The sequence below is a fragment of the Gopherus flavomarginatus genome, chromosome 12 (genome assembly GCF_025201925.1).
Source record: "Gopherus flavomarginatus isolate rGopFla2 chromosome 12, rGopFla2.mat.asm, whole genome shotgun sequence".
NCBI lineage: Eukaryota > Metazoa > Chordata > Testudines > Testudinidae > Gopherus > Gopherus flavomarginatus.
Window position 1 is genome coordinate 6,562,704 of NC_066628.1, and position 15,527 is coordinate 6,578,230.

At 53.5% G+C, this 15,527-nt stretch overlaps 1 protein-coding gene across 1 annotated transcript in view; it reads left to right on the plus strand.

The window, feature by feature from the left end:
- The first annotated feature begins 351 nt into the window (after nucleotides 1-351).
- LOC127033267 (zinc finger protein 850-like) overlaps nucleotides 352-15,527 on the plus strand; it is a 165,220-nt gene continuing 150,044 nt past the window's right edge. The window contains exons 1-5 of the mRNA XM_050921115.1: nucleotides 352-692; nucleotides 6,685-6,771; nucleotides 7,510-7,636; nucleotides 8,900-9,013; nucleotides 9,302-10,215. Of these exons, the coding sequence (XP_050777072.1) occupies nucleotides 681-692; nucleotides 6,685-6,771; nucleotides 7,510-7,636; nucleotides 8,900-9,013; nucleotides 9,302-10,215 (1,254 nt within the window). The 5' untranslated portion in view covers nucleotides 352-680. The remainder of the gene's footprint in view (nucleotides 693-6,684; nucleotides 6,772-7,509; nucleotides 7,637-8,899; nucleotides 9,014-9,301; nucleotides 10,216-15,527) is intronic.

Sequence of the window (15,527 nt, forward strand, 5' to 3'; positions counted from 1 at the left end):
GGGCAGGCGGGGGGAGCGGGTGGGGGCAGGAGGCGGATGCGGGGGGGGACAGGCTGGGATGGGGGCGGGGGCGCAGTGAAGGGAAGATGGGGCGATGCGGGCGGATCGGGGGGATTGTGGGGCTGATGGGAGCAAGGCTGGAATGGGGGAAGATGTGAGGGGGGGCACTGCGAGGGAAGGGGGGATGTGGGGAGACTGGTGGGGGAAGGGGGGGAGATGCCTAGGTAGCTTCTCCGCCCCATGGGTGTGATGGAGTAGGGGCTGTCTGTGTGGGGGATGGGAGAGCCGGGGATTACTTTCGGTGAGGGACAAGTGCTCAGCCTGTAACCTGAGCCAGGGAGCAGGGAGGAGGGTCAACACCTTTGCCCGGGAAGGTGGACAAAGGAAGGGGCTGGCTGTAGGGGAGTTAAGTCAGTTTCGTTTTTGGGCTGGGTGGTGGGAATTCAGGGATCCTAAGGTGGGATCCAAGCACCCTGAACCCCCAGAAGGACTCGATTGAGGGGTCCTGACTGTGCCAACAAGCTCTGCTGTAACCTGCAATCCTGTTGTCCAATAAACCTTCTGTTTTACTGGCTTACTGAGAGTCGCTGTGGGTCCCAGGAAGAGGGGTGCAGGACCGGACTCCCCCACACTCCGTGACAACTGGTGGCAGTGGCGGGAGATACTGCACCCCGTGGACGATGCTTCCTGCAGTAAGTGACTAGGGAGCAGTAAAACAAAGGGATGACTTCAGGGGTGATTAACCTCTGGGAGTGTGTGCCTAGTGAGAAGGACTTTGCAGTAACAGGGTCCCCCGGGGGATTGCAGCGAGCAGTCCCAGGGGTGGAGGAGTCTGCAGCTCAACCCTGGCAGAGAGGTGGTGACCTCAAGAAAGGCTGGTGCACTAGGGGGTCTCCCTGGAACCGTGGGGAGCGGCGAGCATCCCGGCCTGTGAGTGGCCAGCAGGAAGATGTATGTCAAGCGGCGCAAGTGTGACCTGGTGGAGCTGTGCAAGCAGAGGGGGCTACACAGAGGGAGGCTCACCAAAGACCAGCTGATTGCCCAGCTGGAGCAGGAAGACCGCTTGAATGAACTGATCCCTGTCTCTGAGGGAAGCAGCCTGGCAGATGCAGCGCAGACACCAGTGTCTGTCCCCGCTGGCAGTGGTCAGTCGGTGGCTGAGGGCTTCCCGAGACCCCCACTTCCTATGCCTAGGGGAAGGGTGGGGAGGAGCCCAGCGAATACCGAGGGCACCGTGACCCCCTGGCCAGCAGAGGATCCTCCCGGCGAAGCTCACCCCCCAGCAGGGGATCGTCCCAGTGGTGCTCGGCATCTGTGGAATGGATGCGGCTGGAATATGACAGGGAGCTGAGATGGGAAGAGCTCGAGTTAAGGAGGCAAGAACTGAAGGAATGGAAGAAACAGCGTAAACATGAGCTGGAATTGTCCGGGCTGACAAGCAGTGGGGCCCCGGCTGCAGTGAGTGAGCGGGGACCCAAGCATACAGAAAGATTTGATAAGTGCTTGCTGGCCCGGCGTAAGGAGGGGGAGGACATAGATACCTTCCTGACGGCCTTTGAGAATGCCTGCGAGCTGCACAGGGTTGACCCTGCAGACAGGATCTCATTTCTCACCCCCTTACTGGACTCCACAGCTGTGGAGGTGTACAGCCGAATGAAAGGGGCAGAGACAGGGGACTGCGAACTGTTCAAACAGGCCCTGCTCCGCGAGTTTGGGCTGACTCCTGAGATGTACCGGAAAAAGTTCCGGAGCCAGCGTAAAACCCATGAGGTCACATACCTTCAACTGGTCAACTGGGCGCAGGGGTATGCCCGCAAGTGGACAGCTGGGGCCCAAACTAAAGAGGACCTGCTTGACCTATTCATACTGGAGCACCTGTACGAGCAGTGCCCGTCCGACCTGAGGCTGTGGTTGATGGACCAGAAGCCAGAGAACCCGCAGCACACAGACCAGCTGGCCGACCAATTTGTGGATAGTCAGGCAGGGGATAACAGGGAGGAGTCTTGAAGGAGCAGGCCTGCCTCAATGCAGAGAGAGAATCACCATGGGACCTCCCAGCAGGGGCCTATGGAGAACCCCCACCAAAGGGGAACATCCAATGTCAGGTCCATCCGACCCACTCGAGGGGACCCACGAGACATGGGCTGCTATCACTGTGGCCAACGAGGCCACATATGGGCCCAGTGCCTCAAGCTCAGGGACAGACCGAGCAGACCCAACCCACAGAGGGTTGACTAGGTAAAGACCCAGTCTGATGAGGGGCAACATTCCCAGGAAAGGGGGGCTGGCAGCGTACCACCTGTGAAGCGGGGAGGAGGTCCCCAGGTCAGCTCCTCTCAGGGGCTGGATGCTCCAGACTCTGAGTTTTTGGTTTACAGGGTGGGTGCAGGGCTGCCCCTCCGGAGAGAGTGTCTGGTTTCCCTGGAGGTAGATGAGAGAGAGGTCACTGGGTACTGGGATACGGGTGCAGAGGTGACGCTGGCCTGGCCGGAGGTGGTGGCCTCAGATCGGATGGTGCCCGACACCTACCTGACCCTGATGGGCGTGGGCGGGACCCCATTCCAGGTGCCTGTGGCGAGGATACACCTGAAATGGGGGGCCAAGGAAGGCCCCAAGGACGTGGGGGTACACCCACATTTGCCCACGGAGGTGTTAATGGGGGGGACCTCGAGGGCTGGCCAAGTAACGCCCGGGGTACCCTGGTCGTGACTCGTAGTCAGAGTCAGCGAAGGGCACTGCGCCCTGACAACGGGGAAGGGACTCTGCCCGAGGCGCAGGACTCTAACCTGGTGGGGCGGGAACGCCCAGGGACATGGCTCAGAGAGGCTGCGGCCTCAGACCCAGCCAGCGAGAGAGAGCAGGTCCCCTTGCCTGTCCCAGCTGCTGAGTTCCAGGCCTAGTTGCAGAAAGATCCCTCCTTGCGGAAGCCCAGGGACCGGGCTGACCTTAGTGCGGTACAGATCATGAGGAGAGGTTGCAAGGAGAGGTTCCTGTGGGAGAAGGGGTTCCTGTACCGAGAATGGGCTCCCCCCGGGGAAGTAGAGGCATGGGGGATCAGGAGGCAGCTGGTGGTGCCCCAAAAGTTTCGCCACAAGCTACAGTACCTGGCCCAGGACATCCCTCTCGCAGGGCAACAGGGAATCCGGCGCACCAGGCAGAGGCTGCTATAGAACTTTTACTGGCCTGGGGTCTTTACCCATGTCCGACAGTACTGCCAATCCTGTGACCCCTGCCAGAGGGTGCGGAAGGCCCGGGACAAGGGGAAAGCAGCTTTGAGGCCTTTACCCATCATAGAAGAGCCTTTCCAGAAGGTGACCATGGACATATTGGGACCTCTCAGCAAGACAACCCGGTCGGGGAAAAAATACATCCTGGTGGTGGTAGATTTCGCCACTTGCTACCCCAAGGCAGTGGCCTTGTCCTCTGTCGAAGCAGACACCGTGGCAGATGCGCTGCTGACCATTTTCAGCCGGGTGGGGTTCCCCAAGGAAGTCTTAATGGACCAGGGGTCCAACTTCATGTCAGCCCTGCTCCGGTCCTTATGGCAGAAATGTGGGGTCCGGCACAATTGGACCTCAGCATATCACCCCCAGTCCAACGGGCTGGTGGAAAGGTTCAACGGGACGCTAAAAATGATGCTAAAAACATTTATGAACCAGCACCCGCAGGACTGGAACAAGTACTTACCTCACCTGCTGTTCGCGTACAAGGAGGTACCCCAGGAATCTACTGGGTTTTCGCCTTTCAAACTGTTGTATGGAAGGCGGGTAAGGGGGCCCCTAGACCTGCGGAGAGACGAATGTGAGGGGAAGGCCACTCCCGACGGAGAGTCGGTGGTGGATTATGTCCTGACTTTCCGGGAAAGACTTGCCGAGCTCATGGGCCCGGGCAGGGAGAATCTAGCCCAAGCCCAGAGGAAGCAGAAGGTCTGGTATAACCGCACGGCGCGGGCCCGTGCCTTCGCCACTGGGGATCAGGTGATGGCTGTCATCCCCGTGAGGAAAAACAAACTCCAGGCTTCCTGGGAAGGGCTCTTCAAGGTTGTCAAGCAACTAAATAAGGTAAACTATGTGGTGGAGCTCTCTAACTGGGCACATCACTGCCGGGTGTATCATGTGAATATGATGAAGCCATACTATGACAGAGAATGTGGAGTTAGCTGTGTGTGGACATTGGGAGGAGCAGGGAGATGACCCCTTAGTGGATCTATTCCCTGGGACAAAAGCTGGTTCCCCCCTGGAGGCAATTTCCCTCTCTCATCAGCTGACCCTGACCCAGCACGCTGAGATCAGAGGGGTGCTGCATCTGTACCGACAGCTGTTTTCCAACCAGCCTGGATGCACTAATTTGACTGTCCACCGGGTGGAGACTGGGTCACATCCCCCTATAAGATGCTCCCCTTTTCGGGTCACCGGGAAAACTGCCCAGGGCTTAGAAAGAGAGGTCAGGGACATGCTGGCTTTGGGGGTGATCCAGCAGTCTTCCAGGCCTTGGGCGTCGCTAGTGGTGCTTGTCCCGAAGAGGGATGGGTCAATCCGGTTCTGTGTGGACTGTCGAAAGCTCAATGCCATCACCGTATCTGATGCCTACCCTATGCCCAGGCCTGATGAGCTCCTAGACAAGCTGGGAGGCGCTCGGTACCTCACCACCATGAATCTTACAAAGTGCTACTGGCAGGTGCCGCTGGATGCAGATGCCAGGCTGAAATCGGCCTTTATCACCCCTCTGGGGCTCTACGAGTTTCTGACCCTGCCCTTCGGCCTCAAGGGAACACCAGCCGCCTTCCAGCGCCTGGTGGATCAGCTACTGAGGGAGATGGAGAGTTTTGCCATGGCGATATTGACGACATCTGCGTCTTTAGCCAGACCTGGGAAGACCCCATGTCCCAGGTTAAACAAGTGCTTAACCGACTCCGAAAGGCTGGGTTAACAGTAAAGGCTGAGAAGTGCAAGGTGGGGATGGCTGAAGTATCTTACCTGGACCATCGGGTGGGGAGCGGCTGCCTAAAGCCGGAACCAGCCAAGGTGGAGGTGATCAGAGACTGGCCCGCTCCCCAAACCAAAAAGCAGATCCAGGCCTTTATTGGGATGGTGGGGTACTATCAAAGGTTCGTGCCCCACTTTAGCGCCATAGCTGCCCTCATCACTGAGCTGTGCAAGAAGGGGAAGCCAGACAAGGTGGTCTGGACCGAGCAGTGCCAGGAGGCTCTCCGGGCGCTGAAGGAGGCTGTGGTTAGTGGCCCAGTTCTGGCAAACTCAGACTTTGACAAGCCCTTTATGGTGTTCACCGATGCCTCAGACACAGGACTGGGGGCGGTGTTAATGCAGGAGGATGAAAAGGGGGAGAGACACTGTACCTGAGCAAGAAGTTGCTACCTCGGGAGCAGAACTACTCGGCCATCAAGAAGGAATGTCTGGCCATGGTGTGGGCCTTTAAGAAACTGGAGCCATATCTCTTTGGGCGACACTTCACCGTGTACACTGACCACTCTCCCCTGACCTGGCTGCACCAGATGAAAGGAGCCAACGCTAAGCTCCTGAGGTGGAGCCTGCTCCTGCAGGACTATGACATGGACGTGGTCCATGTGAAGGGGAGTGCCAACCTGATAGCAGACTTGTTGTCCCGGAGAGGGGGCCCTGAACTACCCCAGGTCACTGGGCAGAGTGACCCTGCTCAGTTCAGTCTCGAAGAGGGGAGAGATGTGATGGAGTAATGACTGTCTGTGTGGAGGATAGGAGAGCCGGGGATTACTTTAGATGAGGGACAAGTGCTCAGCCGGTAACCTGAGCCAGGAAGCAGGGAGGAGGGTCAACACCTTTGCCCGGGAAGGTGGACAAAGGAAGGGGCTGGCTGTAGGGGAGTTAAGTCAGTTTCGTTTTTGGGCTGGGTGGTGGGAATTCAGTGAATCCTAAGCTGGGATCCAAGCACCCTGAACCCCTAGAAGGACTCGATTGAGGGGTCCTGACTGTGCCAACAAGCTCTGCTGTAACCTGCAGTCCTGTTGTCCAATAAACCTTCTGTTTTACTGGCTGGCTGAGTGTCACTGTGGGTCCCAGGAAGAGGGGTGCAGGGCCGGACTCCTCCACACTCCGTGACAATGGGACATGAGCGGGGAGGGGTGGAGAGAAGCTTTTCTCCCCCTGGAACTGGTCAGACCAGCTTTGGGAGTGATGGGGGCGGAGGTAATTAACCCTTCAGGGCGCAGAGGCTGCAAGGCAAATCCCAGCGGCCCCACCCCCCGCGGTTTCCAGTGTATTATTGTTAGACACACCTGTGCTGGTGGGGTCTGTGTGTCTTGAGTGTTGGGGTCTGCCCGAGGCCCTGGTCTGATTTCCCTGCAGGATTCACATCTCAACCACATCGGAGTCAGACCAGAGTCACTGCTGCCTCTGGCAGGAGGCGAGTGTAGCTGGACCAATGAGACCTGGGGGCTGCCGGGGGAGTCCAGGGCAGCTCATTCTTCTGGCGTTGCCACCAGAGGGCTCTGGCTGTTGCTAAGGGGGAAAGGTTTACACTGCAATGGGGGGCCATCCCCCAAAGTGGCCCCTTTGATTCTGCTCTTTTTCTAGTGTTTGGCTCAGAGATGCTATTACTGGGAGGGTCTGAAGAGTCTGGGGAATCGGGGTGTGACATGGACTGAAGCCCCTTCTATAACCTCCCCCATCACCCCTCTCGCCCTGACAGGCTGAGGAATCACATCACATTTCGCTCCAGATCAGCCCATCTTCCAGGAGACAGGGAAGGGAAATGGCTGTAACGGAGTCAGCTCAGGTAGGGGGTTTTCAGGGAGCTGCTGGGTGGGGGCAGGAGGTGCGATAAACCTGCTGTTTTTCTGAGTAGGACCATTGGTGGCAGGGGAGGGAAGACAGGACATTCCCCCATTTTTCAAACAGTATACAACCCCCTTGGGAGGGCTGGGAACATTTTCCATGCTCCAGTCCTGGAGTCTGAACCCATTAGCCAGAGAGGTCTCAAACTGGGTCGGGACCCCTTAGGGGGTCACACGGTGATTCCATGGGGGGGTCAGAAGCTGTCAACCTCCACCCCAAACCCCGGTTTGCCTGCTTCATTTATTATGGTGTTAAATATATTAAAAAGTGTTTTTAATTTATAAAAGAGGTTGCATTCAGAGACTTGCTGTGTGAAAAGGGGTCATCAGTAAAAAAGTTTGAGAGCCACTGCATTAGCCAGAGGCTGCTGTGAAATACCCAGAGAAGCTGTTGGGATTCCTGTCCCCATCCCTGGCTCAGAGCTCTGCTTCCCGGATCAGCCTGTGCCTGGCAGGTGTGTGGGAAATGAGAAGACCCCTGCCCTGCTCCCTGTGCTGGGGGGGACAAGGAGCTCTCACCTTCTCCCACCCCCTGAAGCCTCCTGGCTGCTGTGAGCAGGGTGGGGGTGGATTCTGCTACTCTGGCCCTCCCAGAGGTTCACCTTTTCCTTTCTTTCCCATGAACAGCAGGATTGCGGCTGGGGCCGCAGGTGCTGAGTGGGGGACTCTTGTTGTTTCAGATGCCAGTGACCTTCGAGGAGGTGGCTGTGTATTTCACCCAGGGGCAGGGGGCTCTGCTGGACCCAGCTCAGAGAGCCCTCTACAGGGACGTCATGCAGGAGAACTACAAGATGGTGACCTCACTGGGTAAGTGTCAAGGAGTTCCTGGGCGATGCTCTGGAACTGCTCCCCACAAAGCCAGTCAGGACTGTGGGGAGCCTCCTCTCCCTCGGAGCAGACTCTCTTCAGGGCAAGAAGCGCACACAGCTTCGCCTTCCTGGGTCTGACCTTGGAGCATTCAGCATACGCCTCTCCGTGCGCTTCCCATGGCGAGTTCCGGGGGTCTGGGGAAGCCAGAGGGTCCTGCACCCCCACTTCACTTCGCAGTCAAATGTGACTCTTAGCCAGCTAGTAAAACAGAGGTTTATTAGATGACAGGAACACAGTCTAAAACAGAGCTTGTAGATACAGCGAACCCCTCAGCCGGGTCAGCAAGCCAAACAACCCTGTCTGCACTTACTTCCCATCCCCAGCCAGCCCCAAACTGAAACCCCCTCCAGTCCCTCCTTTCTGGCCTTTGTCCCTTTCCCGGGCCAGGAGGTCACCTCATCTCTTTGTTCACCTTTAGCTATTTCCTTGCAGGGGGGAAAGGCCCCAGACATTTGTTGCCAGGATACAAAGTGTTGGCCATTTATGCACACTGGAGACTTAAGAAATGCATAGGGGAAACTGAGGCACCCACACAGTATTCAGAGGAAACATTAAGAAAAGTCCCACTTCGTCACAGTAAGGGAGTCCCGTCCCCTGAGATACTAGAAGCCATGGGGTCTGCGTATCTGAATCTGGTCAGGTTCTTCCCTGGTCAGTTAGATCAGAGGTGAGTGGGTTCCATAATGCACAGCTGCCATGTGAGAGAGACTTGCATCTGTGAGCCCTCTGCCGTCGGACGTGGGTGTCAATACCCAATGGACAAGCTAACCCATCCCCACCTCTCCAGCTTTCAAAGGGGCATAAATCCGTCATTGTCCTGTCTGTGTTGTTTCTTAGCTGCACACATAATCCCTGCTCACCTCCCTCCTTGGGACTAGCTCCAGCCCTGGCAAGGGCTCTGGGCTCTGCAGGTTTAGAAAGAGGCAGAGGTTTAAGTCCAGACCCGTGTGTCAGTCAGCAAGGCCCCCAGAGCGCACAGATCCTGGGAACGCCTAGTGAAGGTGTAGTAATAATTCAACTCACCTCCCCAGACAAATTCCTCTGTTCAAGGGGGCTCGGTGACCATGTTCCTGTCATCTTGGATTCCACATTGCTCCAGAACAGCACAGGGACAGGTTCCACTCATGGAATGTCCTTTGTGACAATACTCTCTCAATCCTCCATGCATCCTGATCTGGTCTGATTTCACCCCCTGCGCAGGATTTCCCATTCCCAAACCTGAGCTAATCGCCCGGCTGGAACGAGGGGAAGAGCCGTGGGTGCCTGATCTCCAGGCCTGCGACGAAAGAGAGATCCCAGGAGGCGTCCGCACAGGTGAGGACTGACACAGAAACCATCTGGGGAATGAAAGGAAAAGTTGAGAATCCCAAAATATGGTGTGTGTGACGCCCTCAGTTCTTCCTCATCTCACCCAGGGCAGGGCTGTAGTCAGCAGATATCGCTCCTGACTTTTCACCTATCCTGTGAGCTGCAGGAGTGTTTGGGTGAGAAGTGGAGGCAGAATCCAATTGCTCAGTCTTGACAGCGTTAGCATGTTGTGTTTTCTATCTGTGCTCTTTCTCCCCAGCACAATCACTCCTCTCTGGATTGTGTCTCTCCCAGCAGGTGCTGAGCGAGGGAGTGAGAACGTGGAGGGGAATCATCATGAGGAAGTTCCTGGAGAAGTGGAACTGCAGGGGACCTTTGTGGGAAGAGCTGATGGGAATTTTTCCCAGTGTGTGGAACAGGGAGAAGCCTGGGGAAATTGGCACAGGTCAGAGAGGTTTCTGGAAAACCACCCAAGGAAGAAAGTGAATGAATCTATTAACAGTGGGGGAGGAGACAAGGATCCCAGAGCACAGCAAACAAATCCCAATGAAGAGACACCATGGCACTGCCGGTGGTGTGGGAAAGGATTTATTGTGAGATCACAGCTTGTGACACATCAGACAATCCATACTGGAGAGAAACCCCTTCAATGCTTAGACCATGGCGAAAGTTTCAGTAACCGCTCAGATCTTAATACCCAGGGGGGAAGCCACACTGGAGAGAAACCCTTTCAGTGCCGCGAGTGCGGGAAATGTTTCAGTTCTAAGTCAGCACTAATTTCACATCAAGAAAGCCACACAGGAGAGAGACGCCATAAGTGCTTGGACTGTGTGAAAAGTTTCAAGCGGAGGTCAGACTTTCTTAAACATCGGGTAATCCACACAGGAGAGAGACCCCATAAGTGCTTGGATTGTGGGAAAAGTTTCAAGCACAGGTCACACGTTCGTAGACATCAGGCAACCCACACAGGAGAGAGACCTCACAAGTGCTTGGAGTGTGGGACAAGTTTCAGGCAGAGGTCACACCTTCGTAGACATCAGGCAATCCATACAGGAGAGAGCCCTCATAAGTGCTTAGACTGTGGGAAAAGTTTCACACAGAGATCAGACCTTGTTAGTCATCAGGCAATCCACACAGGAGAAAGACCCCATAAGTGCCTGGACTGTGGGAAAAGTTTCAAGCGGAGATCAGACCTTGTTCATCACCGGGTAATCCACACAGGAGAGAGACCCCATAAATGTTTGGACTGTGTGAAAAGTTTCAAGCGGAGGTCAGACTTTCTTAAACATCGGGTAAACCACACAGGAGAGAGACCCCATAAGTGCTTGGATTGTGGGAAAAGTTTCAAGCAGAGGTCACACGTTCGTAGACATCAGGCAACCCACACAGGAGAGAGACCTCACAAGTGCTTGGAGTGTGGGACAAGCTTCAAGCAGAGGTCACACCTTCGTAGACATCAGGCAATCCATACAGGAGAGAGCCCTCATAAGTGCTTAGACTGTGGGACAAGTTTCACACGGAGATCAGACCTTGTTAGTCATCAGGCAATCCACACAGGAGAAAGACCCCATAAGTGCCTGGACTGTGTGAAAAGTTTCAAGCGGAGGTCAGACTTTCTTAAACATCGGTTAATCCACACAGGAGAGAGACCCCATAAGTGCTTGGATTGTGGGAAAAGTTTCAAGCAGAGGTCACACGTTCGTAGACATCAGGCAACCCACACAGGAGAGAGACCTCATAAGTGCTTGGAGTGTGGGACAAGTTTCAGGCAGAGGTCACACCTTCGTAGACATCAGGCAATCCATACAGGAGAGAGCCCTCATAAGTGCTTAGACTGTGGGAAAAGTTTCACACGGAGATCAGACCTTGTTAGTCATCAGGCAATCCACACAGGAGAAAGACCCCATAAGTGCCTGGATTGTGGGAAAAGTTTCAAGCGGAGATCAGACCTTGTTCATCACCGGGCAATCCACACAGGAGAGAGACCCCATAAATGCTTGGACTGTGGGAAAAGTTTCATAGGGAGGTCAAAGCTTGTTAAACATCAGGCAATCCACATCGGAGAGAGACCCCATAAATGCTTCGACTGTGGGAAAAACTTTATAACGACGTCAGCACTTATTAAACATCAGGCAATCCACACAGGACAGAGACCCCATAAGTGCTTGGACTGTGGAAAAAGTTTCATATGGAGGTCAGACGTTCTTAAACATCAGAAAATCCACACAGGAGAGAGACCCCATAAGTGCTTGGATTGTGGGAAATGTTTCAGAGAGAGATCACAGCTCAATAAGCATGGGAGAATCCACACAGGAGCTAAAATTCTGTGACCACTGACCAGAAAGGATTAAGCAGCTTGCATGTAACTGACTCATCTCAAGCCTTGTTACACATTAGGGAAGCCACAGAGGGGAGAGACTTTATAAATGCTTGGCATGTCAGAAAAACTTCAGTAACCGAGAATCCACATAGGTATGAAAGACCCTAGGAATAGTCTGACTGCAGAAAAAAAAAATTGAATTTGACCTGACACCTCAGTGACTCACAGAGCAGAGAGGCCTTGAATGTGGGGGAAGCTCCATTAGGTACTCCCGGAGTATCAGCATCCAGAAATCCGCAGAAGGAAGAAACTTCTGAGATGTTCTCAGTGCAGAAAATGCTCCAAGTGGAGCTAACACCGTGTTGGACATCAGAGACTCCTCCACACAGCAGGGAAATTCTCTCAGGGCCCTGACCAGGCCATAATGACAAACCCATTTCCTCATTCCCACACACATCAGGGGCATTTGGCTCCCAGGGATTCAGCTGCCCATCGCTGGGGTGAGGATCCAGCAGCAGCTGGTCGGTGACCCTCTGCCTCTATCTGGTCTAAGCAAACCCCAGACAGATGAGGAGAAGCCCCGATCAGCCCCTCCTACCTGCTGCAGCCCTGGCTGCTGAGCTGATGGACCACAGATGGGGAAGGGAGAGAGAGAAACTCCTCCAGCCACTCCCTCTGCCTGGCTGAAGTTCCCTCCTCTGCTTTCCTTCCCAGCCGGGATCCCCCTGCCATGGATCTGAGCAGAAGGATACTCGGGCTAGGCCCCACCGTCACTCTAGACCCCTGTCTCCACGCCCCATCTTCCACCAGCGCCTGGACTGGGCTTTGGGGGAATCAAATATCCCCAGCCTGAATCCCCCAGGGTGCTGGGCTCTGGGGGAATCAAATATTGAGGGACCAGGGCTTTGAGTTCTGGGGAGGACACTGGGGATTGAATTGCTGGGGCTGGTGGAGCTGGGTGCTGGGGCTATTGAGTGTTTGGGGCTCATGGAATAAGTGCAGAGGGAGAGCACAGGAGTAGAGAGGTGCTGCCTCTCCTCACTCAGCCCCTCTGCCCCCTCTGCATTCATACAACACCACTGAGAGGGACTGGTTCCCACAGGGCCTATTGTGGGAGGCCTGGAGGTCCCATCTCTGCCTCCACAGCATCAGCCTCCAAAGTTCTGGCTATGCTAGGAGGTGTGGTGGGGATTAGCCAGCAGACCTCTGTGACCCTCCACCAGATTTCCTAGTGTAAACTCACTCTGAGCATCTTATGTGCTCTGACCAGTGTTCCCTCATCTTTTACACCTATGTGCGGAATGAATTTAGTTCTGTGCGCCAGTATGTGACACATCATCTCCATATTGGCGCACAGAACAAAATTCATGTGTTGGGGGTGGGGCCAAGGGGTTCCGAGAGTGGGAGGGGGCTCAGGCTGGGCAGAGGGTTGGGTGTGGAGGGGTGATGGCTCTGGCTAGCCCTGTGGGGTGGGACTGGGAATGAGGGAATTGGGGTGCAGACTGCGGTGGGGAGAGGACTCTCCCCAGCCCTCTCTCACCACAGCAGCTCGGAGCCAGGTGAGAGGCACCTCTCTCCAGCCGCCGTAGCTCCTGTGGTCCTGAGCCAGGCTGAGGGAGGGGTTCCTCTCGCCAACAGCTCCAGTGGACCTTGGCCAAGCCTGTGGAGGGGCCCCTCCCTGCCTACCTCCACAGCCCTCGATAGCCTGCAGTGCAGCTGCGTAGCCTGCAGGGAACACAGTTTCCGACCCCTCCCCCTGATCTCCCATTAGCAGAGTGATTGCTAGTACCTGAGTTCCTCCGTGGGGGTCAGATTTTCTCATTCCCAGACAGTCTCGCATTACACCAGGCCGTGCTGAAAAGCATTTAGTTTTTGTACATTTTATCCTTTATGCATCAGAATTAATGAGATGCTAAAAAAGTGGGGAGCAGGGACCGTAAAATGGGGTGTTTTAGCTTCTGTGCTATTTCAGGGCGATGGGGTGAATGTGAGAGATTCCCGCCCTCCCTAAAAAAAGAATGAAGTGTTCTTGTGGCACCTTAGAGATGAACACATTTATTTGGGCATAAGCTTTTGTGGGCTAAAACCCACTTCAGATGCATAGAGTGGAACATACAGTAGGAAGATACATATATACACAGAGAACAAGAAAAGATGGAGGTTGCCCAACCAACTCTAAGACACTAATTAATTAAAGTGAGCTATTAGGAGGAGAAAAAAACTGTTTGTAGTGATAATCAGGATGGTCCCTTTAAAACAGTTGACAAGAAGGTGTGAGTAACAGTAGGGGAAAACTGATAATAGCTCACCTGAGTTGATTAGTCTCACAGAGTTGGTATGGCAACCTCTGTCTTTTCGTGTGTGTGTGTGTGTCATAAACAGATAAGTAAGAGTTAATAGAGCAGAAGTACTTCATATCTCTTTTGCCTGGAAAGGGTTAATAAGATCAGTGAGCCTGGCTGTCACCTGACCAGAGAACCAATCAGGGGACAGGATACTTTCAAATCTTGAGAGAGGGAAGTTTTTGTGTGTGCTATTAGATTTTGGTGGTGGTTCTCTCTGGGTTCTGAGAGTGACCAGATGTGCAACCAGGTTTCTCTCCAATCTCCCTGATACAGGTTCTTATAAATTCAAAATAGTAAGTACTAGGTGATAAGGCGAGTTAGGGTTATGTTTGTTTTCTTTATTTGCAAATGTGTATTTGGTTGGAAGGAGTTCAAATTTGTATTTTGCTGAAAGGATTTTAATTTGTACTTGTATACTTAGGCTGGGAGGGTATTCCCAGTGTGTATAGCTGAAAGACCCTGTACCTATTCCATTTTAAATTTACAAAGCTAATTTTTACTGTGTTTTCTTTCTTTAATTAAAATCTTTTCTTGTTTAAGAACCTGATTGTTTTTTATTCTGGTGAGACCCCAGGGGACTGGGTCTGGATTCACCAGGGAATTGGTGGAGAGAAAGGTTAATTTCTCTCTGTGTTAGGATTACTTTCTCTCTCAGGGAGAGTCTGGGAGGGGGAGAGAGGAGGAGGGGGGAAGGTGAATTTTCCTCTCTGTTTTAAGATTCAAGGAGTTTGAATCACATTAATCTTCCAGGGTAACCCAGGGAGGGGAAGCCTGGGAGAGGCAACGAGGGAAAGGGTTTACTTTCCTTGTGTTAAGATCCAGAGGGACTGGGTCTTGGGGTCCCCGGGCAAGGTTTTGGGGGGACTAGAGTGTACCAGGCACTGGAATTCCTGGTTGGTGGCAGCGCTACAGGTTCTAAGCTGGTAATTGAGCTTAGAGAAATTCATGCTGGTACCCCATCTTTTGGACATTAAGGTTCAGAGTGGTTAATACCATGACAGTGTGTGTGTCTGTGTGTCTATCTATCTATCTATCTTCCTACTGTATGCTCCACTCTATGCATCTGATGAAGTGGGTCATAGCCCACAAAAGCTTATGCCCAGATAAATTTGTTAGTCTCCAAGGTGCTGCAAGGAGTCCTCATTCTTTCTGCAAGGAGTCCTCATTCTTTCTGTGGATACAGACTAATACAGCTCCCACTCTGAAACCTCCTTCCCGCGTCACTGTCACGCTCCACTCTCAACACAGCAGGCTCTGTCCCAGCCATGGAAAGTTTAACCTGTCTCCGTTCTATCCCCTCCATCTCCCAAGGTGTCACTTACCACCCTGTCCGTGGCTCTCCATGCTTAGGCGTCACAGCTTTGATGTCTATGGTCTTAGGTCAGACTCTTGAGGGCTGGAGAAGGAACTGTCACAGACTTGGGAGTGGGCAGGGAAATCTCAATGAACTTCAAATCACAGTTTGACCTTCAGATTTTATAGCCCTGTTTCCATCTATTGGTAAAATTGCTTCCTGGCTTTTTCTAGGTTTAGTCCGGATCATTTGTAGATGGGAGGGTTGTTTTGGCTTTCATTCTCTTTCTTTTTCTGATGATGAAACCTAAACTTCTGTAACTCATACAGCCGAATAAGCAGGTGAGAAGTGAAGCCGGTTTAACCACTTCAGAAGAAAATGGGTAAATTTCTTAAAAGAGTCTCTGAGATTTCACTTTATGAATGTAAAATCATTTCATAGCCCACCCTGGCCTGTGAGTTTTTCTCTCTTTGTGAAGGCCGTGAGGTCACGTACTCGATTTAGTTTAGTTGGATAGGCTGTAGCTCAGATTTCCTGCAGATTTCAAGAGACAAATGGTCA